The following is a 25,718-nucleotide window of genomic DNA, read 5'->3' on the forward strand; positions in this document are numbered from 1 at the left end:
TAGTTTAGTAGAATATAAAAAATGAATAAGAATTTCATATTACTTGATTTGTAAGAGTCATGGATTCCCACATATAGACAATACAAATTTTTACCCTATTACATTCATTTCTTATATTCTACTAAATTACTTCATATGAAATTTGTTTGTAACTTGTAATTTCTTCTCTTTCAACTTTCGTAAAAGGCAACAATTAGTTAGTTTATGATTATTGTTCACATATGTTAAATTCATTATAATTTTTATGCCTAATGATCAATTACTAATAAAATTGATAGTAATGTTCCATATCAAAACACTTCTTTATGTTCTACATTATTTGGCATTTATGTTAAAAGAGAAAATGTTATCTTTTTTCAGTTTTAAATTATAGATTGTTTATCGAAGATGTATAAACATAAAATATGCTTAGTAAACAATATTTCATTCAAATTATATATTTCACAGGCCGACTTAACCATTCATTTCGTCTCTTGCATTGATGATGTCTTGCAAGTAGCTTTCCAAGGAGGACTTCCAGATTTGGGGAAAGTGAGATCTATCACAAGTAAACTTTAAAAATAAAGAGAGAATTCCTGGTTGTACAATGTAAAATAGCATACAAAAACAAACATTCCACAAAATATAAATTATATGTAGAGACGAGAGTTATCAATTTATCATTATTCCTATTACCACGATGATTTTTTTGCCGGGACTGAAGTAAGTGTTAATATCCAAAAAAATAATAAAATAACAAGATAAAACGAAAATTTTATGCCCGATAGATTACACTTTGATACATACTACAAGCCATTTAATGCATACCGCGAGTATGATAATAAATTTAACTTATCCACCAGATAAAGGCAAATAATATCCATTATTTTATATAGGTGATACACAAAACTTCATTAGTTAATCAAATCAACTCTTTTGTGTATACTCAATAAATATAATTAACTGTATAATATAATTGAATAATAAAGAATATTTTTCTATAAAAGATGCAGTCGTAGTCGTCGTATAGAATCAGATATGTAGTCATTTCTACATTACACTGATAACGATCAAATGCAACTGGAAATGTTTTTAGATAAGCAAAGCGTGCATGATGGGATGCTATCACCAGCGTCCCGAGCGCGCTCTGTCCGTTGGTTTATCACGTGGCTGTAACGTAACTACAAAAATCGCCATTCCTGGTCGGAATCGATCGAGCGTTTATGGGAAATCGGATGTTATGATGAATGTGGAGCATTCCCATACGTCGATGGGGATTATGGGTGCAGATTTATTTTTAACACAGGCGCATTTAGAGAGTGTCATAGTAAATAACAACGGTGTTCCCTTATCGCCCAATTCAGGTGAGTCAGATGTAAAAATATATTTTGAAATATATTCGTACGGTCGAGTCGTACTCTTCGCAGTGAGTATCCAATTAATTACACTCGTGTAATTGTTTACTTCGCTCTATATTTGTAACGGTGTATCAATTGGTAAATTCGTAACGCAGTAAGTAATGCACGATTTTTTGACGCGTATAACCACGTGATTTCGTCCTCAACATTGATTTGCTCTAATTGATTGAAGATGGAAATGCATCCTTGGTGTTTTTCTCTACTTTATATAACTTTGTTTACCTAACCAATGACTCAAAACGTACATCATTTATCCGCTTGTCTTGTCAAAATTTATGGGCAAACATTGTAATCTGTTAGTTATTTTACACGTCAAATAAATTTTAATTGAGTGCGTTATTGATTCAGACGGGCCAAATGCTAGTGTAAATTCAACATAAGTTAATAAAAAGACGACATAAATCAGTTTGCACCTCGTAGAAATAATTGGTAGATAACCAAGTTTAAATGCAGTAAAAGTTTCCTCGAGAAAAACCCGCGATAAAAATGAAATAACACTTAAATGTGACGACTGATCGACTGTTTTACTTTCCGCAATTTACAATTAAACGATTATACGATAAGAATAAATATTTGCCATCTAAAAAATAATTGTTTATTGTTCGATCGGCCAAAAAAAATTCGATAAAATAATTTTAATTAAAAAGATTATATGAAAATTAATTTTCGAAGAAGAAAATAATGAGTGAATAATTTCAACTTGTGCCAGTGAAATTGGACTCAATCAAAATATAATCAGCCAAATTTTATACTAATTATAAACTACAGTAATTATTTACATATGTTAGGAAATTGGTTTCATGTCCTTTCAATTTTAAATTAATTTCGTGTTTTCCGAATTAGATTCTGATCAAATGTCATGTTTGTTAGCGCTGTTTAAATTCGTGGGGTAATTTATAAATGGAGTAAAACTTGTGGATTTGATGGAAAGCCTAAAATTAACTCGATAAATCAGTGTGTTTAAGTGCTTAATTCTAATCGTATAGTTTTCTTCGAGCGTAACGATTGTATAGTCACATGACGTAATGTGAGCTATTTGCTGAAGATAAACAGATATACTGTAGCTTCACATAAATCTGTGAGTTGGATGATTTGTTGGCAACTAAGTTTGGGTCAGAACCTTGAACTATTATGCTGTATATCGTCACTATTCTAATTGCATGAACTATCAGCTGATTTTTCTTTTTTTTTTTAATTTAAAATCAAAAATTAATTTTATTTATAGCATTTAATTCAAGAAAACGGTGTTATTTTTTAAAGAAATTTTTGTACGTACCCCTTTTCACAATACCTGTTACGTTTAAATTGATCATTAAAAATTTGTCGTGTTAATAAACCAAGATAAAATTGTTAGTATTATTACGACAGAATAAAAGATTTATAGTCGTAGCACCGTTTATATTATACGTAATTACAGTATCAATTTTATCTCCACTTTGCCAGATAAAAAGTATTAAAAAAAGTTCGTACGTGAATTGATACGTGGAATTTTTGAAGCTACGAGAAGTATGCAAATGAAGAAATACTTTAATTATCATTGTAATTGTCATATCAGTGTAGCCTTGATTGTGATTTCACCCTCTTTGACGTTATCAACAAATTAACGACGTTCCGTAATGTGGAAGCATACAGGAATGATTCACTCATCCCAAGACGAAGATAATCGAAAATATTTGATAAAAATTTTACACGAAGGTCAGGATCTATTCGAGAAAATCTACGACTTTTAATATTGTGCGCGCAATGTTACAATTCTTGTCGGTGTATAATTAATAAAATTAAATTAATGTTTTGGTGAGAAGTAGAATTTTTTTTTAAAAAACGTTTGGTCTTTCGAATAGAACAGTTAATTTGGATTATCTTTTTTCGATCGTATCGTCAAGTCCGGCACATTGCAACATCCGAATATACAAGGTCAGGTGAAGGTTAGCGAACTTCTTTCCACACGAAACTCTATTCAACTCAATTTAATCAGTAATAAGTTATTATAGTTAGAAACATAATCAAATGATGATAACATTTTATTAGAAAAAAATTCAATTTTTTAAAAATACTGTAAATTTTTAATGAAATTCAATAATTATATTAACAATTTTTTTTTAAATTCGAACTTATTTTTTTGCGTCCATAAATTACGTTCGCGTTTTTCTTAAAATTTTTACTCCCCCTCTCCCCAGTGTCCCAGTTTCCGTAACCTCCTCTTCTCTTCGGACGTCCAACAACACTCACCCTTCCCTGAAAACGTTTATCGCTTTATGAATTATAAAATGCGTAAACTGTATAAAATTTAATGAAATAAAACGGTCGTTCATTAAAGTTGAACCCCTCCTCTCCCCTTTGTCTGACTTGTCATACCGCTCTCCCTCCCTTGTAGTGTGGATGTCATTTGTGGGCAACCTTTAATCACTTATCCATGGTTATTTTAAAGTATGTATAAAATTCGTTATAGGTATACAGAAATATTTACGTTTAATTTCTAATAATGTAAGATATCGTAACATTGTACTTACTAGTTGACGTAAATCTGGAAAAAAAAATTAGTACGGATATAAATATAAATAAACATTTTAATGATTTGGTACTCTAGTGATATAGTTTTTATTTAAATATAAATTATTAAATAAAAATTAATGCGCGTGAACAATATAGAGCGAACATATAACGAAATTTGAGTTTAACATTCCTTTTCTATTAGCCTTACAAATCTCGCTTCACTATAACACTTTACCCTCTTCGCTATTATCTTCCATGTGATAAACAACTGTACCCAAGGGAGAATAACGAATCCGGAAGTAATTAACAAGTTGCAAGTGTCGCCTACTAACCTCTGTAGTCGTAGACAAAGCCGTTTAAGCCTCCTAATTTTACTGTATTTAGTCTTTACTCGAGATGCGAGGATAAGATGACACCCAAGGATATCCATAGAATGAATACTTCGCCATCTTCTTCTGGTAAGTCCTCTCTAGTATAAGAAAACAAAGCATAGGAAGCGTATGATTCGGATGCTTAATAGATAATGGTACTTGTATATAGGATTTAATAGTCTGGACACTCTCCAAGACGGCGCTGTGACCGGCAAAACAGATATGATTGTGATTAATACGATAAACTAACCTGTGAACGAAGTGCGACTTTTACTGTACAACAGTACATACATATAAAATCCAGTAATCCGACATCTGCCGGCCCGATATACTGTATGTCGGATTACAGAGACTCTAACGTATATACAATTATATAGGCTAATAAATGTCTTTTGGAAAATTTTAGAATTATGATATATGCCGTTGAAGGCGGATTTAGAAAGTTATGAGGGTATTTTGGGCCGTTTACACTTTTAAAATATATTAGGAATTTAAATTTATTAACACCGACATAGGGCAGTCCATTAATTACGTGTACAATACTTAATGGGCCCCCTGACATTGAAGAAATGTTCTGCAAACATTTTCTGATTATTTGCACCACTAAAATAGTCAACTTAGACATTGCCACGACTTCCTCCCTTCCTCAATTTAAACTGTACACGTAATTAATGGATTACCTAGTAATAGTTGATCTATTCAAAAGATAAATGATTGAATTCTTTAATTTTTTTTTTTGTAAAGAGATTGTAGTAGTATCCACAGAAAACTATTATAGTCATCACACCATAGATATATAATAGAATTATTAAAATTTAAAGCTGAGTTCAGCAGGCACTTCTTGGGTGCAAATACTTTTCGTTTTAGATGGATCGATCTGCAAGATCGGATCAGTCTTTGTCACGTGATACAGATCGCTTCTATCGTGTGTTAGTTGGTGAAAAGCATACAAGTAGGATCGAATCGTATTTACTCCGTGAATAAAATTACTCACATAATGTCAAAATGGGCGAGTGCACGCCACGCATTCCTACCGTACTATCTCGCAACTCTCTTAATAGTTATTTTTTTGTCTCAATTTATTGGATAGAGGCTGTCCATAAATGACGTCCGCACTGGAAGGGGGAGGGGGTAATAACAAGTCGGACATAGTGGGTTGGGGTGGGGTTCAACTTCATTGGACGTTCGTTTTATTTCGTTAAATTTTACACAGTTTATACATTTTATTATGCCTAACGTTATAAAGATTTTGAGGGTGGTTGAGTTTTGCTGGACGTCTGAAGGGGGAGGGAGTTACGAAAACTTGGACAAGATGGGGAGAGAGAGTAAAAATTTCAAGAAAAATGCAGACGTAATTTATGGACAGCCCCATATTTTAATAATGTCTTTATTTACCATTTATAAATTTTAAATACTTTTCATTGCAGACAGTTAAACATATTTCTTTACTTATATAACTATCAGTTTGACTTTAACCATGTAGGTCGCCATCTTGAATCTTTTTTATCCGATCCAAACGATCCTATACCCTCCGCTCTGATTAGTTTAATCGCGATCCAGTTGATCCCAGATAGCGTTTGTATACGCGGATAGAGATTGATCAGATCGCTATAGGGGAAGGTCGTCTAGTACCGGACACCTAAGCTTTTCCTATATTATAAAAAAATTTTACAGCTCAATTGGTCAAGATTACATTCAGGGCCGGATTTACCAATCCAGGGGCCCTGGGCACAAATTCGGTGGGGGTCCCCCTTTAAGAGTAGGCAAATTTGATGATTTAGAAAGTTTACACAAAATACTGTACTTTCAATTAGATTTGAACTAGGAAGTTGTAAATTTCATTTAAAAATAAGGTTATTGTAAACATACATATATTTTATAGCGTAAAACTAATTATTTTAATTTAACTGAAAAATACCTATGTGAAATTTTTTCCCGAAATTTTCCGTTGTTTCATAGGTTTTTTCCCGGGTTTGGTTTTCTCTGCCTGTTGCCCTCATGGTTAGGCCACACTAGGCTGTCGCGGTAATAGAAAAAAAATTATGTTTAAACATAATTTTTTTAGTTTTGTGGGGGCCCTGGGCACAGGCCCCAAATGCCCTTATGTAAATCCGGCCCTGATTACATTCCATACAAAACTTCATTGTCTTATAAAAACACTTGTTAAAACTCATTTTTCTAAGATAAAAATATTAATCATTTTTTTTTTACACTTTTTACAGTCATTAGATTTTTACTAAGTTCAAATGTGGAGGGTTGTATCGGACATGACAAAAATCTGCAAGAAGAGAATTACTTTTGGTTTTTCAAACTACTTTTTATTATTAGGCAGAGTTATTATTGAGAAATTTATAAAAGTACAAATTATAGATTGTAAAACTAAGTTAATATATGAGAAGAAAGTGGTATAAATAAGAAAAATTAAAAAATTATCAGTCTGAAAATTTAACAATTCATTTTAATGAAAAATGTATTTTGTGTTTATTCTTATCAATTTTAAACTGTTTCCGATACAACTCGTAACACCTCTGTCTCATATAAACCGCAACATTATTGTCCGATACAACCCGCAACATATCTTGTCCGATACAACACGAAACATCATAAAACAAAACATAGGTTACCACATACGTATTAGTAAGCTTAAGGAGATTTCCGGCCTACAAGTTAAAGAACAATAAAGGTTGTTTTCTACAGTAAACATAAAAACAACTTATTCTCATTTTCAAGCAAGCTATGACAACCAGAAGTCATCTTCGTTCACTCAAAACACTATTAAAACTACCAAATTTTCTGCCACGTGTCAACAACACAACTGATTGACTAAATATGGCGAGAATCTGAACTTTCTTTATTCACCCAACATGCTGGTATCTTCACAGGTTCTGTCACTTGTAGCAAATATTAGAAACAACGGCTTGTCCGATACTAGACGCTGTCCGGTACTAGACGACCTTCCCCTAATTCGTTTGTATACAGCAGGGGTGGCTAACTTTTGTGCACGTAAGATCTACTTTTTATCGTAAAAATGTGTCGCGATCGACTTGTTGTCATCGGCATAGTCTAAGTGGGGAGGGGAAGTGTGAAATACATACTATGTTTATACACTGTATTTCAGTACGAAGTGCACTCACTGCTTATGAGTCGAGTCATAACTGCATGAATACAGTTGCGTCGGTTACAAATATAATACATTAAGTCAAGATATCGCTAGTGATCGATCAAAATTGGCTTGGCGATCGACCGGTCGATCGCGATCGACTTGTTGGCCACCCCTCGTCTACAGGATTTGAACGAGCAGAGTAATCTTGCATCAATTTGATTCCGAATGTATATGCACTCCTTGCGTTACGTTAAGATCAAATCTCTGTAACATTTTTATAGTCTTTTTCCCCTAGAATTGTATAAAATGGATTTTTTTTTACTTCAATATTACTGTAAGTTTTAATCTTTCAACATATTTTACTCCATTTTTTCCTCTCTTCGCATCGGGCAAGCATGATGGAACGATTTTGATCGGCTTAACGTAAGATTTCTTCGGTCAAAATCGACTTGGAATCGATTCCGACGTAACGACGTTGTTGCCCCCTTTGTTAGAATTAGTTTAGCAAAGCATACGTTCATTGAAAACTATGAAAATAAGATAACACGTGCTGCCAATTTGCCTCGTACGGCATAGTTTGTAATTAACTATCACAGAGTATTCGAGAACATATTTATTAATATTGTTGGTAATGAAAGATTGGAGTTAAAGATTAATTAGAATATTAAAATTCTTCGAGAAGTAAGGTCATAGAATAACGTGTGGTCTCTATTATTATAATTCGATTAGAATTTCGAATGACAGAGCGGGACACTAATTTCTTGGTATTGGAATTGGCTTGAATTTGCTGTGTCAACTCATACAGATAGATATTCGAATTCTTCTCTGATGCGAGCACTTTTACAGGCGAATAGTTTTCAATTTTTGTATTCGAGTACTTCGATCTTTACTTACAGTTAGATTAATTTGGATTAAAACTAGTAATAAAAAGAAAAAAGTATTAAAACCTGTATAAAAACCTTCAAAAAGTGGTAAAAACTGTGTAAACCGGAATCTTTCCAGTTTTAATGTATTATATTTAAGTTTATTACGGATAGCTCACTAGGGAATCAATCATCAGTTGTTAAGCGATTGTAAGTTTGGTCTTAAAGAAAATTAAGATTCAACTGTATAATACAGTAAAAAATTAACCTGTAAATACCACATTAGTATTTAGTAATTACAGTAGTAAATAAATTTAAAAAGACAAAGCTAATTTCCAATATTATTATTAAAAAAAGTTTTTAGCATTCTTTAAAATTGTTCCCAGTTTATTTTGATTTATACTGCGTAATTTCTTTTATTAGTTTTTTAACTCGGATATGATAAGACAAATATGTTTAATCAAAGTCTGTATCATCGTTTTATCAGACACGAGTATATAAAGGACAATAAAGACTAATAGCAATACGTTAACAGTTTGTTTTGTATTATATACTTATGAGAAATATCACATAAATTATAAAATAATTAAATTAGGAACTTTGATTTATATATTTACTCATAATCACTAAAAATTCGCTCTTAGAAATGTTCCTTGCATTCAAGAAATTAAATGTAAGGAACAATTTTAATCATAGATTATATTTTTAGGGAAAAATCCCATTATAATGACTAAAAATCTCTCCGACGCCCTCATATGGGCACTACGAGGGTCTTTTTTAGCAAGTCCATTATGTGTTCGTCCAGGCCCACAATAGAGACGGGGGCCGACATATCCAGACGAACCACCCCCGAAAAATTCCTGTGGCTTTTGGCCCGTCCGGAGATAGTTTTTCATTATTTTTTAAATATATTTTTATGCGTTGATATTCATTCATAAGTGATTAATTTAACTAACAATAATAACAACAATAGAAATGATTTATCAGCGATTTAAATAAAGCTCATTCAACAAATATTAAAGAAATCTTCATTGTAACATTTCTAGATAATTTTTTTTTCTGAAAATAACTTTATAAAACGCTAACTAATTGTTTTCTATCTTCTACTGTATAATCTTATTTTTTAAAGAATATATTTCTGGATTTTATAAGAATATTCTGTTATATAAAAAATAAAGTTTTCATTTTAAATTTTATGTAGCAAAATGAGATAAAATAATAGTGTTTATTCATCTTAAATGCCATTTAAATTCACTTACTCATAACAATTTCATCGGATGATATTACAATTTAACAGAATCATAACTTTAAAGCGTAATATTTATATCATATCAACGTAAAAATAAAAATATTTTTAATTTAAAAAAAAAAAGCTAGATTATCTTGATAGAAATCATTTATAGACTATATACAAGGGCTCCATATTGATAATATCTGTCAGTAAATTACTTCAATGTTTGATTTCTTTACTGCCTGATCATCTATTTTGCTAAATGATTACACCTACCATTGATGATACGAGATATTTATAACTTCTCTTGCAAATTATCTTTCTATTTTAGTATACTTTATCTAAAGTAACATGATAACACACATGACCTACCTCCCATGTAGCTTGCAACATGTAGATATAACTCTTTTATCTTATATTATTTATAGAATTATAAGCAATAATATAAGTTTAATTTAAAATCTATTTTTAATTTGTAAACATATTTTACAATATTTTTAAAAACTCCAACTTATCTCTTTAATTAAAATACTAATGAATTCTATAATTATTGTTTTTGATTTATTTATATTATGTTTTTGTAGTTTTTTTCATAATTTCAGACTTGTATTTGAAATTTTTTGAACAAATATTTAATTTTTTGGTATTTATATAAGAAATATTTCTTTTATCAGCAAGATTTATGGTTAGAGCAAGTAGTTAATTGACATTGAAGTTGGCTTCCTTAAGTTTTTTTATAAAATATTTTTGAAAAAGTAACAAAAATATTTATCCTTTTTTTAAAATTAGTAAATTGTTTATTTAATATTTAATTTATTTCAGAGGAATTCTTTCAAGAATAATTTACTTATAAAATAATTATTTGATTTATTATTTTTGAGAATGAAACCTAAGCATCTATACATTTCATTATTAAGAGACCATTAGTTGTTCAATAGATTACAAATTAAATCTTTTGTAATTTTATTTCGTATAAATTACAGTAAAACCTGTGTAAATCGCACGGTACCGAATATTTTTTCCGGTTTGAATAGGTTTTCTAACGTAGAAAATCAATGCGTTCCGAAGAGTGTCTGTTTAGGCAGGTCCCCGTTTTATTAAGGTTTTACTATATTATTACAGTACATAGTAATAGTTTTTTTTAAATATATATATTAAAAATAAGAGAGAAGACAGAACTCTTTTTCTCTAGATTTTTGTTATTAATAATATAGTGTATTGACACATGATTAATAACAATGTTATCGAGTTCAAAGGAAGAAAGAAGGACGACTGGCGCCACTTTCTCGTCACATGCCGCCTATTAACAGGTGGGAGGGTTTACATTGTTACTATAAACAGTTGTTAATGGTTTGTTTGGTATGTTGCCTTACCTAAATAAGCGGTCGCGTATTTATTTTTATATTGATAAGCATTATCTTTTAATAATCTGCATCAGATACTGTTCAATATCAGATTTAAATACAAACTATTTTAAGTCAATTCGCTTAGTGTTTTGAACGCATTTAGAATAGCTCTGTTTAAGATGTGTCGAATAATATACATTTCAAGGTAATCAATATATTGTGAGCATTAATTATTAATTTAAAAAATATTGTATATAATATAAATGAGCTGCAATTTTCAAATTGCAAACTTATAAATTCCCAATGGCGTCCGTTTGTTTGTCTGTCCTTCCTTCCTTAATTTCATTTATAAAATAGCTTTATAAAACATTCCATGTAACCATTATAATAATTGTATATGTATTATCTAATTGTTTTATACATTTTATTTCGATAATTTCAAAAATTGTTGATTTACAAAGAGTCGTTGTGTATGAAGTTGATAATATATATATATATGCCTATACTGTTATATAAGTTCATCTGGTGTTACTGAACACGTGTTTCTAATTCCACGTGTAATATTTATCCGTAATAAATATCGAATAAATGAAACTTACCGAAATTCTTTTAAATATTAAAATTTCTAAAATTAAAATTGATAGAAACGACAGGATTCACTTTAAGGAGTGTTTAATCTAACTTTATTTAATATTTAATAATGTTTTATAAACAGTATAATTGAGGACAAGTGCAAAACTTAAGGGTGAGTGGCACAGAAATTAATCAGACTTTTAGTAAGAAAACTCAAGACACGATTTCCATTCGAGGTGGTCTCTGATTTTTATGACCCCACTTAGATAAATAAAAAAGATGTGTCACTGATAAATAAAGAACCGGTCTTCTTGCAAACTGATTAGATTTTAGAGATTTAGACAGTAGGTTCAATGAGAAATGTTGCTTAAGCGTTATGCAAAATAATCAATTGCCTAGTCATGGTGTGCATGGCTTATCATAAAAGCACTGTATTCGTCTCACTTGTCTGTATAAGTCGCGTGTTGGTGAGTTGTAAAAAATTGTAATTGAAATTGTAAAAATTAGTTGCAATACATCTAAGTCATAAATAATACGAAAAAATGGGCTTCCCTCTTTTTTTTTTACATTGATTTGCGTAGTCATAAGCCTACTTAACTCATAATTTTATCGTAATTATATTATGATATATAAAAAGCATCATTCAATTATTCGTGTGAATTTGTCGAGTGCATTTGTTTTGTAGCCTATGCTAAAATTTCAGTATTTTTAACGCTGTAACATTGCCCAATGCTACAGACAGTATACAGAGTTAATCATAGATATGCTCTGTATTACAGTGCATTGCCAAGATTACTATTGTATTGCAAAGTTAATCTTGGTGAAGTATTTCCAATCCATTGTTACGTTCACTTCATACAGAAATTCTTACTTTTCCGGTTGTTTTATATAACAGAAGAAAGTATGAAGATCGTTCAAAAAATGAGCTCCCCAAGATTTTTACATTATTAAACTCAGAGGACCTTGAAACGTCGAGAAATGCAAAAACATTTTGGAGGTTTTTTCTGTATGTATAAATGTTAGCGTGTGTGTATGGGGCACGATTTTGTTCACCCTGTTTGAAGCTTAATAACTTCTGAGCTTTTTATCGAAAATTTCTGAAATTTTGCAGTGAGATTTGTGTATTATGGGCATTGATACTATTCAAATTTTGATGGTTAATGGTCGAGGGGTGGGAAGATAGAGAGGGTAGTGTCATAGTCGAGTAGGATCGGATTTAACGATTTTACTCGTTAGTAGCATTTACAACTTTTTTTATAAAACTTTGTCTCTGCCCTAAAAATGAAATTTTTTGCCATTTTTATAATAATTAAAATAAAATTTCATAACAGATGGCGCTACATACAATTTTAAAATTTGGTCGGGAAAGTTACTCAACTCGGTGCTGGTTTTTTCGAACAATGGATTGATTCGAATATATTTTACAAAAAGGTAAAAAAGCTGTAATACCTAAAATAATATACACGTGAATTTTAATTAAAGTTAAACCCATAATGTAAAGTTGAATTTGCAAGTTTCAAAGAAATTTATAGAATAAAATAGGCTTATAGTATTTCATGATACTAAATTACATTATTTATTAACTGAATAATTTCAGTCAAAACTTCAGCTGGTATTTAAAAAAACACACATTTATTATTAATATAATATATATACAGGGGTGTACAAAGTGAAAAATTACATCCCACGCCGATTCGGTATTAGGTACTGAAAATGGTAACAAAGCTGCATAAATAAAACAACTTTTAACACAGCTCGTGAAAGCAAAAGATAAATTCATTTGTGCTTCTATAGTGAACAAAAGGAGGCGTTAACAAACGTGATTCATAAGTGAAAATGTGCGCTGTAATAACATCTGCTGGCACTAACATTTAGTGGGGCCACCCCTGGTCTTGATCACTCCGTCGCTCTTTTATACTACCGAAAAAAATGGTGCAATTACTCGAAATGGTGTAAAACGCAATTTCACCGATAGCTGATGAAAGTTTGTCGAGTTATTAAGCAATTGTAATCAGATTTTCAGAAAATGTTAGGGTAATGCAATTTCTTTTGCACGCCTCTTTAACTTTATTTAGCATATAACTTTTACGGTATTTTTGATTATTTGAGTAAATATATTAATTAATATATTTTTACTTCATGCATGATAAATTTGGTTTTGTAATCTGTTTTTATTTTCTTTAAAATCGTAGGAATGATCCAACAATTGGCATCCTTATGCCATTTTAAAAAAATAAAAAAAATATATATTGCGATAAATAAACTTCTAATAATATAAAATTCGAAATATATTATTAAATAGATTTTAAAAAATTAAAATTTAATTAATAAAATTGAAGAATTTAAGCTTTTTAGATGTTCTTTACACGTGTGCCTAGCAATAAAATCAGCTATGAATATATGCCTTAATTAAGGGCAGTTTTCTTGCAATTTAATAGTGTCTAGAAATTTCTGAGACAAAGAAAAGTATAAAATATTATTATTGGCATATTTAAAAATCTTAATAATCCTTATTTTTACAATAAAACCGGTAATTAAATTAGAAAATAAAACTCTCGATTCCAAAATCCTCTCTGGAAACTTGGTCAATTAATACTGAACGTATCAGAGAAGTAAATTCTCAAAAATCTCAATTTTGCAATAAGTAAAACGTATACAATACAAACATATACAACGTTATCTGAAATTTTATTCGTTGGAAACGAAGAAAATTCCAACATTATTTTCCAGACTTGTCTATAATCTTATAAGCAATGATAGCTTATCCCTTATAGAAATATAGCTAAATAACAATAATAGATTTTTAAATTGTACGACGATATGCCGATTATCATTGTATATAACGAGTTTTTTTCAAAATAGCTGCTTTTGAGAATAATTTATCCCGTCCATTTCTGCAGTTGTGACGATAAAATGCTTTCCAGATGTCCGATTTCTCATGTTTTTTAGGATCATGACGCTTCGATTATTGTAAAAACTTCCTGCGAAACAGCCTTAAAATTCTTCCTTCCCTTCACTTAGATTATTTTCAATTTGTCTTCCCGATTAAAATATTCATCGAACAGTTTATGAGAAAATGTGGAAATGGGTAGATTTAAACAGAAAATGTTAGTTTATTATTATTATTTAATTGAAATTCCTTCAGTTGTAGCACTTCAGTAAAGGTCCTCAACTTTATAAATATAATTTTACTTAAATAAATAAAGTAAAATCATTAATAACTAGAAGATTGGTTCATTGAATTAGAAAACGGTTTGATCAATTAAATATATTAATTACAAAACAATCATTATCGACAAGAATCACGCAATTATTAGATTTGAATTCATGATAATCCATAAGAAATAAGCTGTTTAATTGTCATTTCCTAAATATTGAAATTAAGATGTCTGGGTTGAGATAAATTTTAATGAAATTGTGAAGCCTGTTAAATGATTAATCAAATTTTATTTTGACTGCTCTTATTCTTTTATTCTAGTAGAGTTAATCTACTAGAGAAACAAATACTTGTCTGAAATAACCAGAGAAAAATCATTTCAAACGTTAATTTAACTGTAAATAATTTAAGAGCAGATTTTTTCTTATCTAGTTCAGTATAACGAATAATAAAATGTGATAAAGTAAATCGATTTGTTTTAGGAAAATAAATTTCAAGAAAGAAATACTCCAAAATCGGCCAAACAATGTAATCATCCCATCAATTAAGAAATAATAAAGCTTTATTAAATTAAATCTGAATAACTTATTATTGTATTAACGAATATAAAACGTTAGAAAAAGAATGAGAATTTAATATTAATTTCTGATAAGCTACTTTTCTAGAAAAATATATTCTAATCCATAGAAATAAGAATTCCACGAATCCATAATTATCCATCTTCTTATAATCATCAATGGATCATGGATGATTGTAATATCATAGATGAATCTTACCAGATTTTTAGATCAGAATATACCTGAACGTTATGGAATGCTATTATTTTTTAGTCATTTTGTTTTTTTTTTTTAATAAATTAATTAGCCCCCATAGCTGATACTAATTTAAACACAAGCATAATAATAAACGTGTGCTCTTCGTTCAGGAGTGAGATTATACTCTTCCCGAAAATTTATACAGTAGAGACTCGTAAATCGGAACCCCGGTAATCGGAATGGCCGGTAATCGGCACGATTTTCAGTCGGACTGTGTCGTGCTGAATCGAACGTTTTTGATACTAAATTTACTTCTAAAGTATAATTTTCATGTTTTTATATTCTTCAATATATTTATTTTGATTGTACAAAATGCAGAAATAATTTTTAACGATACGATAGCCTCGATTATTATTATAAAAATTTTCGTTAGGCTTAAAATCGACGAAAATTCAACACGAAGCGACACGCAACGGAGAAAAATTTGAACATCGGACAGGTTAATATATTTTTTCGTACATAATCCGTAATCGGAAGAAATCCCTAATCTGAACAACCCCAGTCCCCAATTGATTCCGATTTTCGGTTCACTACTGTACTTATTTTTTCATTAATAAATACAACGGAATTTTAATTAAACTTAAATTACCGATCTACTTCTTAAGTAAAACATTAAGATAAGAGATTTTTAAAAAATTAAATGTATTAAAGTCTCTCTTTTGTGGAATTAAAAAAAGGGCAAAACGAATTCGTCCGCGACAGGATTCGAACCTGCAATCTTCTGATTCGAAGTCAGACGCCTTATCCGTTAGGCCACGCGGACCACACGAATTCCTCAATTCTCTCCCTAATTACAATATAATGGCCTTTTTTACTTAATCGTTAAGGCTATTAGAAAAAAAAATAGGAGAGAAATGCATTTAGTTTCTGCGTCATTACACTTTTACAAACACGTTTTTTCTTCTCAAGGCGTGATATTCATCCGTATAAATTCTAACTATTTTTACTCTTCCGGCTCAGTTATATATTCGGTCAAAAATGAACTCCCCCCAAGATTTTTGTATTTTTAGACTCGGGACCTTGAAACGTCGAGAAATGCAAAAAAAAATCGGGTTTTTTTTTCTGTATGTATGGATAAACATCCATACATACAGAAAAAAGTTTAGTGTTTAGGACACGATTTTGTTCACCCTCTTTGAAGCTTAATAACTTCTGTGCTTTTTGTCGAAAATTTCTAAAATTTTGCAGGGAAGTTCGTGTATTAGAGGGATTGATGATATTAAATTTTGGCGGTTAAAGGTCGAGGGGGTGAGGAAATAAAGGGGATCGTGTCATATCTGAAATAGGGTCGGACTTGATGACGATTTCACTCGTTATTAGCATTTACAAATTTTTAAAAAAAAACCCATTCCTACCTTCAAAATTAAGCTTTTTACCATTTTATAGTAATTAAAAGTATAAAAATGTTTTTAAATAAAATATCGTAACAGATGAAGCCACCAAAATTTTACATGTTGCCGGGAAAGTTAAGCAACTCGTTGCTGGATTTTTATTCGGTATTATTTGATATATTTTGACAAAAAAAAATATAGAAAATATAAAAGTGTATAGTTTATAAAAGTAAATTTTTATATTGCAAATTATTTAATCTATTTATTATTTTAAGTAGTAGGCCTATAATTACTTTTATATTAGATTACATTACGGAATATTTATATAAATTTTGAATAAATTTTATTACGTTGTTAAATATGTAAAGAATATTTACTTGACTGTTAAATATTATACTGTACATGATTGATAGATTCTATTAAAGTCATTTATAGAATTTAAAATTATTAAAATAAAATCATTTAAAACTTAAAACATTGGATAATAATTAATTAAAATTAGTAACAGATAAGTAATTTTAAATGGAGGAACGTGCATTTAAAGAAGCAATTTTACAATCGTATTTTGGTCAGTAAACAGAGGGTGTATTTGCGTTAGTTTTCGAGATATAGGGAATCAAAAGTAACCAAAGGTAGGTTGCTTTCGCAGCACCAGTCTTCTGCTGGAAAGCCATCTCTAATTTGCAAAGCTTAGTAATGTTAATGCAATTATTAAAATAAATAAATGTAATAGAATAATTAAAAAAATACAGACTCAACAAGAGTTAAGGTGTTGTATAAAACTAAAATAAACGAAGGCACGCGGTACGAAAACTCAATTTTATCAGTATTAAATAAACCACGAGTTAGAGAAATGACAAAGGAAAACATGAATACATTACAGTTGCTTGAAAGTACTGTTTAAAGTTAGAGCTATTTACATTTTGACACAGCTAACAATGATTTAACAGAAATCTTTGTTGGCTGTTGTTGTAAATCATTTCTTGTACATGTTCAAAACTTTGAGATTGTTCTTGAATCATCCTGCTAATTCGACAATTCTAGAGCCTATTTATATTTCTATCCATTGATCCGAACGTGAATTTATGCTGCTCGCGTGCCAATTGTGCAGAATAAGCCGGAGCACCATTTTCTGAAACCACTTTCTTCTCAAATCTAAAAGAAACATTTTCAAGCAGTCCTGATAGCATGTGTTTAAGAAAAATAGCGTAAGTAGTTGCATGCAGCCGAAGAGGCGACAGGTTGGACCCAATCAGAAAAATCAGCCAGAATGCCAGTTTACACGTTGAATGTAAAACATGGTTGATAGTTACGACTAAGTGTGGCTGCTTTGCATTGTATGCTTCCTCTCCAGGGAAAGACTGTTGGTAAACGTCGCCGTTTTAGAAGAAAATTATGGATGTTGTCTGCTTTGGTGAAGAAACCAACGAGTTGATATGAATTTAAAAAATTGTTCTCCTGGTGCTAATAGAGGAATGATTTTCAGGTCGTTGCAACACTTTCGCGAACTGTCAGAGGGCATTCTGTTGTCTACGATCGATTCATTTTCTCTCAATCGTCGATAAATTGAGGTAAAGAAACATTTGTTTAGAAAATCGTTGATAAATTCGCTGTGCTTCTCTAATTTCCCATTAGAACTGTCGTAATAGAAATGTACTGTACATCAGTAAGTTCAGCCAGGCTGCATTGTTCCACAATTAATGAAATGCTAGCAATCTTCGTGTTTTTATTGAAGATAAATTTTCACGCTCGCATAGTTTAATGACAATTACTAGGGCGATACCATTTAATATTCAAAAGGAGAAAAATAGGAACGTCGTTAAAAGTTTGTCTTTCGGGCAGAACACCGGACCTGCGAAAGCAGCCTACTTTCGGTTAACTTTGATTACCTGTACAAATTAACGCAAACTATAAGATCAAAATTGCTTATCATTACTTATTCTAGCTCTGTCTGCATAATTTGTGAGCATCCCGTATAATGTATCGTCCTGTAATTCACTTATTTTAATCTAGTTGTACTGTGTACAGTTAGTTCCTTCTGATTTATTACTGCAATTTCTATCTCAACAAGCACTTTCCCAGTAATAATTCTTGTTTAAAAAACCGATAAAGGTAATCATTCATGTTGAATAGATGGTCATCGTTTGATTATCGTATAACATGGATTGACTCATTCGAAAGTAGATATTCATCACTGGAATCGTGACAAATAATTCTACGTTAGCAAATCAATGATACGTTACAATGATATGTAGTTCGTTTGGAAAATAATTTTTCATTAATTGAAAGTTGTTAAATTGTTTCGAGTACTTGAGAACGTAATTAAAACTAAATCAAGTAGGAACTGTTTAATAAAGATATCATTCAGTATCAAATCATCGCAGCCAAACAATAATAGTTATCAGTAAACGTTAATAACAGCTTAAAAGGATATTAATAAAGATTATACTTATATTAACGTTAGTTTTACGACTATAATTCAATTACTCTTTCGTTACTTTCATATGAATCTAAATAAACATCGCAAATAAACGGCAAAGTTTTTTTATTTGTACTCTTCAAGATAATACATTCATTTTATACATTGAAAATGACTTGCAAATTAAAGGATTTCGATGAAAATATTCTTTTGATAACTAAATAAAAGAGATAAAAGGAAAAAATTCAAGAAAATAAAATTTAAAAAATGTATATTTTAATTTATTTTTGTGAATCTTTCTTAGCTTGAATCAAAACTGATATTAATTCCAAACATTTTTCTTGGTTAATTTATCGAATCCATATTTAAAGTCTATAAGAAAATATAGAAATAATAGGGAAATGAGAGATTGAAGAATTTCTCATTTATGTGTTACATTAAGATATGAAATATATATCACACGAAGCGCCTTTATTTAGGAGAAGATCGTACCTATCGAATTAAAAAGAAATCGATGAATCCACCATATTCCTCCGAATAAAGGGGCCAAGTACTCGCTGCTTGATTACATTTATTCAGATTGTATCCAACTGTAAGAGGAACAAACGAACTTTTGAAAATAAATATTTAGAATAAAAGAGGAAATGTATTTAGACTGAAATATAAATATTGACTTCTATATAAAAGTTGAATATTTTCGTCATATTTCTAAGAAACTGTCTTGCATAATTGGATTTTTTTCTTTTTTTCTTAACTTCAAAATTATCATGCGAATAAATTACATAATTACGAAATCGTCTACATTTGACGATTGAAATATTGAAATTATTAACATTTTTCTTATCTTTATTATACTAACATTGATTTCCTAGAATATTAGATATGTAACGTTGATTTTCTAAAAAAATAAATAAATAAATTCCAGTAAGCTATAATCAATTAAAGTATGCTTACGTCCAACAGTTAATTGTTATTATTTAAAATAAATTATTTGTTTCATCCGGCCAGTAGCGTAGCGAGGGAGTGCAAGGGGGTGTATCATGCACCGGGCGCCACTCTCAGAGGGGCGCCCAAATGGTCTCCAAGACAAACTACATGTGTTTCTGGAGGGGGAAGAGGGGCGCCGATAAAGTGTCGGGCGCCAGTTATGCCCCGGGCGCCAGTTATGTTCGCTACGCCACTGCATCCGGCATTGAAGCTTTGTTTCCAATTGTTTAATCTGATTTTAGATTTAAAAATAGATATCGATAAGGAATTTAGTTCTTTTCGCATAGTTCTTATCGCTAGAAAATAATTCTAACTCGAAACGTGAAAGAAATGCTTCCTAAAGTAAGCAAAGGAAGCTTTTTAGTAAAAATTAATTCCGAAAAGTACTATTAGGAGAAAATATGGCGCTGTAGATGGCAGGAAAAAATTGCTAGTCAAATTAGTTACTGTTTAACTGTTGAACTAAATATTTAATGAGCTAACTTTGTATTTAAGTAAGTAAAAACGTAAAAAAGCTAGTGAGGTCTGGCCGATCTGTCAAACAATATGTGGAAACTCGATTTTCCGAACTTGATGGGGCCAGGGGTCTTTAGCATAAACGAACTTTCGGATAATCTAAAAACTCTTTCTTTGTGTGTTTTGGGTACATCAAGCATTGTGTATTTAAAGTTTCGTGAACTCTAAATACAGTAATGCAATTACTGCATTTGCAAACAAATTAGGTTTTGAGTAAATTAGTGTTACGTATGTGGCCTAGTTTCGCGGCGCTACAATCGAAGGATGACTTAGTAATTTCCAGTCGCGTAGAGAATTTGGTCTGTGTTTATATTCTGTGATATGCATGATATGTTTCGGATAATCGAGTTTCTACTGTAATACCGTAGATAGAAAAGAAGACTCGTGCAAATTATCGCGAGCTAGGCATTACGCCTTTGAAATCTGATATTTACCGGTACTATTTATTTCAAAAATCGGTATTTCGTAATACAATAAAATTATCTATAGTCTTCAATAAGAGAGTAAAGTTTAATAATCTGTTTGAATAATCAAATAAGTTTTAATTTACGTTTAGAAAGTGCAATTATCAATTGTGAGAATAAATTTCTTCTATTTAAAATGTCATATTTCCTCCAATATATACGTACATACAATACATAAAATATATATATATATATATATATTTTTTTTTATTATTTAAATCATAAAATTGCCTTCTTCATATTCCAGATCCCCTCTAAACTCTTGAATATTAGCTTCTTCTTGAGAGAAGTTAATTATTAATCTTTATAAAATTGAGTGAATACAATAAAAATTTAATTATAAAAACAATACAAAATTTTATTAATTATTTAAACAGCTTAATTTCGTAGAATTTAGACAGTTCTTTAAAATTTATCTATAGTACAATTTTCGATATAAATCTGTATTCAATGCAATTGAATAAATTTTACTGTATTACGAAATATTGATTAGAATAAATTGTAAATAAATTATACGATATTACTGAAATTTAAGATAAAATTACAGTACAAAGCATTTGATAAAATAGGTTAGCACTTGGCCTATATTGTTATTAAAACGCCTGATAAATAATTGCATAATGACTTAATAATTTAATTTTTGATTACCTAAGCAATAATTCGATATAGTATGGGTCCAGTTCTAACAGGTAAAGTGCGTTAAACAAATTTACCTTCGAATAATTTATTTGTAACTAAAGTCTAAGAAAAGTATAGGAAGAATTGATTTATTTAAGTAGATTGTCTGTCTGTTCTCTTTATATCTACCTACCTGTACATCTAAACCGTTTGACCGATCTGGACTAAATTCTTCATACTTCTCTCTAGGACCTGCTCAAAATACAACTACCGCAAAACCTGGAAACTTCATTCCTCCTCCGATCTTATCCCTTGACACTTCGTGAAAAACATAACAATGAATGACTAAAGTAACAAACGTTTAATATAGCCTAGTTTTCATTTTAATTTTTGTCTTTATTTAATTAAAAATGGCTCTTAGACTATTTGAGAAAATGCAACAAATAAAATTTTAAAATTATTCCTTATTTATTTTTAATTTACACGTTGCATCTAGATTCGATTGAAAACTGCAGCCAGATTTATCATTTTTTATTTATTTTTTGATAATAAGTTTTTTGTTCTGTATCCATGCAGTCGAAATTATGACGTGATTACCGAGTTTATAATGAATGTAAATAAAACAATTCGGTTCTTGGACACGATTGCCTTTTAGAATAAGTTTGTGTTTAAGGGTTCATTAACCTTGAAAGAGTTTATCATTTTCCTTATAAGTCAATGAACCCATTTTGATAGTGGTAATTCTTATAAGTCATATTAAGTCTTAAAAACAATGTATGATATTAAAGTAAAATTTTAAGAATTTATCCGAAAATAATATAAATGAAAACGTAAAAAAGGTTGAAAATTAGTCTATTTTCAGTTTGTTTTTAAAATTTCTAAACCTAGACAATTTCAAATGAATGATAAAAACCTGAATTTCAGTTCACTTTATAAAAAAGATCACAGATAATATCAGATTTTACGCTTCCATTTTCATAAATTAAGACGTAAAATCGAATTTAATCGTTATTTTCGCCACCTTAAATGATTATATTATTGAAAATTAAATTATTAAAATATTGTTCTTAGTCGACAAAGTTAATTTAATGTAATTTACTCGAAAATCTTTTCAAAGTTTAGAAAATTTTTTAAGTTATTTAAATAAATAATTTCGCTAAAATAATTGAAAAATATCAATTATTAATGATATTTATTTAATTTTATTTATAAATTGAATTTTAAAATAAATCAATATTTATTAAAATTATTTTTGAGTAAATATGATTTTTTAATGTTATATTTGCAATGAAAAGTTAATAACAAATATTGATATTATAATTTAAATAGAAATATTTAAATATTTAATGTTACAGTTTGTATCAGAAAAACATTTTGTTATTGTATTATTTTAATAAAAATTCTTGTTTCGTATAATACAATATATGAAAATAAATAGAAAAACATCAATAATATTAAGTAAATATTTTTTTAAAAATTGATTAGAATTTTGTTTTAATATTTTAACATATAAATTAAAAAATTTATCTTATTAAATTTAAAATAATTTAAATAAATAAATACTTATATATTGTATCACTAGAGGGAGCCACACGATAAACTTTCAAAATTAGCTTCCTTTAACGATATTGTTCAGTACTTTTTTTTAAGAAAAAAGGAGAGAATATTTTTCCTTATTTCTCAATAAAATTATAATTATTTTTTATTATTATTTCTAATTAAAATTTCAATAAGTTAAAAATATGTATATTTTTGAATAACAAAAATTAATTTCTTAATATTCTAAATAACATATTTTAATACATCAATTTTATCTACTTTTAATAAAAATTACGTACACAGTAATTTAATTATAAACTGGGCATATTCTAATCTAAGGAGGTTAAATAATTGACGTATAAAATATCGAATCGTGTCTATTAGTGATTCTGTTTACCTTTATTATTATTTATTAAAAATGAAATTTTATTCAAAATATAATACCGCGACTAATATTTAATATTTGGTTTAAAAAAATCCCCATGTATTTTGCTTCAGAAGATGATCGTTACACGTGATACAGAGTCTACTTCACGTGGTGACACATGCCAAGTACAATCAGATAGTTATCAGTTTCGGTCGCCATGATTAAAAATTATTCGATTTTTTTTTCTTTTAAAGATAAAATAAAATTTTAAAAAAATGTACGTATAAACGAATGATATCATTTTTGCTTCGTTGCAGTGTGATTAAATGTTGAAGTTGCATCAAATTACAAAGTTCAAGAAATATTAACTTCAACATCTTAGCTGAAGTGGATACAACGTGTTTCTTAATACGTGTATGAATGTATTGTATACACGCTATAATAAATAAATATATATACCAATTCTTTTAAAATTATGCAGAGATTTTAAGGAATATTCCACAAAAAAATAAAATTCATAAAATCTCGTAAAAATGAGTGTAGAGTTGAATGGTAACATAAGAATGAGCATAAAATCGTTTCCTTCTTTAGTATGGCCGTGAAGAAAATTGAAATAACTTTTAATATATATTGTTTATCTGGTATTTATTTTATACAGGCCATAATTTAGAAAATTTTATTTTAAATAGAAGGAACAAAGTCAGATTTGGATTCGAAGATTTCTCAGCGATGTGCCATTTGTGGAGATAAAGCTACAGGAAAGCATTACGGTGCCAATAGCTGCGATGGGTGCAAAGGTTTCTTTCGGAGAAGTGTTCGCAAATGTCAGAAGTATAGCTGTCGTTATGGCAAAAATTGTGTGATAGATAAAGATAAAAGGAACCAATGCCGCTATTGTCGGTTCAAAAAGTGCTGTAAAGTTGGTATGAAGAAAGAAGGTAAATTTACTTTTTGTGCAAATTTTACTACTTTTCTTTTTAAATAATTAAATATTTAATTTGATAAACTTAATTTAATATAGTTTACTGGATTTTCACTTTATTTTATAACTTCATTATTCAATATTTTATAATATATTACAGTTTACTTTATAGGAACGATAATAGCGGTTTTGATTTATGGTTAAAATAATAGCTTTTAAGATAAATGAAATCAAAATTTTACTAAGGAAAAAAATAATGCAAATATTTATCGACAGCCGTCCAAAATGAAAGAGATAGAATAAGTAATAGGAGACCTTCCTATGAAGATGCTCAAAATACAGGATTGACTATTTCAGCGTTAATCGCTGCCGAAAATATGGTATGTAAAATTAATTGTTTAATCTTAAATCGTAAACTTTTACCCCATTTTTGCATTAAATCATTTGCAATTGTAAGTTAATTAATTTTTAAAATAAATCGGGACATTAATACTTTAAGCATTAATTAATGTTTTTATTTCATAGCCAAGATCTATATAAATATAACCATTTTGAAACTAAAATACAAGAAAACATCAGTCTGACGTAAAAAATGTATGATATGACAATAGAAGTGACGTATATTACCGATGTGTCGATAATTATAACACGATGCGCTTAGAATGATCCATTCGTATTTGGTAAAATGACATCATTTAAATTCAGGATATGGATTGTCGAAACGATACAAACCTTCCGGGTCATCAAGCGTTGTCAAGCATCCTGATGAGCCAGTGGCTCAATATACTGATGTAAACGCATTGTGTTGTGTGAAATTAACGTTATCGCTAAACAGCAGATCAAGCTTCGGTTATAAGATAGAATATAAATTCAAATACAGATTTAAAAACTTGTTGCATTCGTATTCATATTATTCATTATTCGTGAACAATAGAAAACATGGAATTCAGAAACAATCCAGATTTCTTTACCTGACCTGTTTCTTAATTTAAATTATTTCCTTTTAATGGAGTACAAGTCTTCCACATTTTAATAATTATGTTAGAGTTGTTAGGCCAATTACTCTGCTCTAAATTATTATTCATAAGTTAACACGGTAAAATATTACTAAAATTAACGACTGTCTGAAGTATTAAACTGAATTTTATGTTGGATTGTACCAAATTCCTCACTTAATAAGTATGACATAACTCGTTTAGTATTTTA

General features: G+C 29.4%; 2 protein-coding genes and 1 non-coding gene across 3 annotated transcripts in view; 2 read left to right on the plus strand and 1 right to left on the minus strand.

Moving 5' to 3' along the window:
* Nucleotides 1-987, plus strand: part of LOC136981349 (lon protease homolog 2, peroxisomal-like) — a 51,304-nt gene extending 50,317 nt beyond the window's left edge. The window contains exon 19 of the mRNA XM_067277667.1: nucleotides 448-987. Coding sequence (XP_067133768.1) covers nucleotides 448-558 — 111 coding nt within the window. The 3' untranslated portion in view covers nucleotides 559-987. The remainder of the gene's footprint in view (nucleotides 1-447) is intronic.
* The window catches only part of LOC136981352 (hepatocyte nuclear factor 4-gamma-like), a 32,802-nt gene continuing 8,064 nt past the window's right edge, over nucleotides 981-25,718 (plus strand). The window contains exons 1-3 of the mRNA XM_067277673.1: nucleotides 981-1,343; nucleotides 24,280-24,528; nucleotides 24,789-24,892. Of these exons, the coding sequence (XP_067133774.1) occupies nucleotides 1,091-1,343; nucleotides 24,280-24,528; nucleotides 24,789-24,892 (606 nt within the window). The 5' untranslated portion in view covers nucleotides 981-1,090. The remainder of the gene's footprint in view (nucleotides 1,344-24,279; nucleotides 24,529-24,788; nucleotides 24,893-25,718) is intronic.
* TRNAR-UCG (transfer RNA arginine (anticodon UCG)) lies at nucleotides 16,040-16,112 on the minus strand. The gene has a single exon. It is a non-coding gene; the product is annotated as a tRNA-Arg (tRNA).

The sequence above is a fragment of the Centruroides vittatus genome, unplaced genomic scaffold (genome assembly GCF_030686945.1).
Source record: "Centruroides vittatus isolate TY-2023 unplaced genomic scaffold, ASM3068694v2 contig_753, whole genome shotgun sequence".
NCBI lineage: Eukaryota > Metazoa > Arthropoda > Arachnida > Scorpiones > Buthidae > Centruroides > Centruroides vittatus.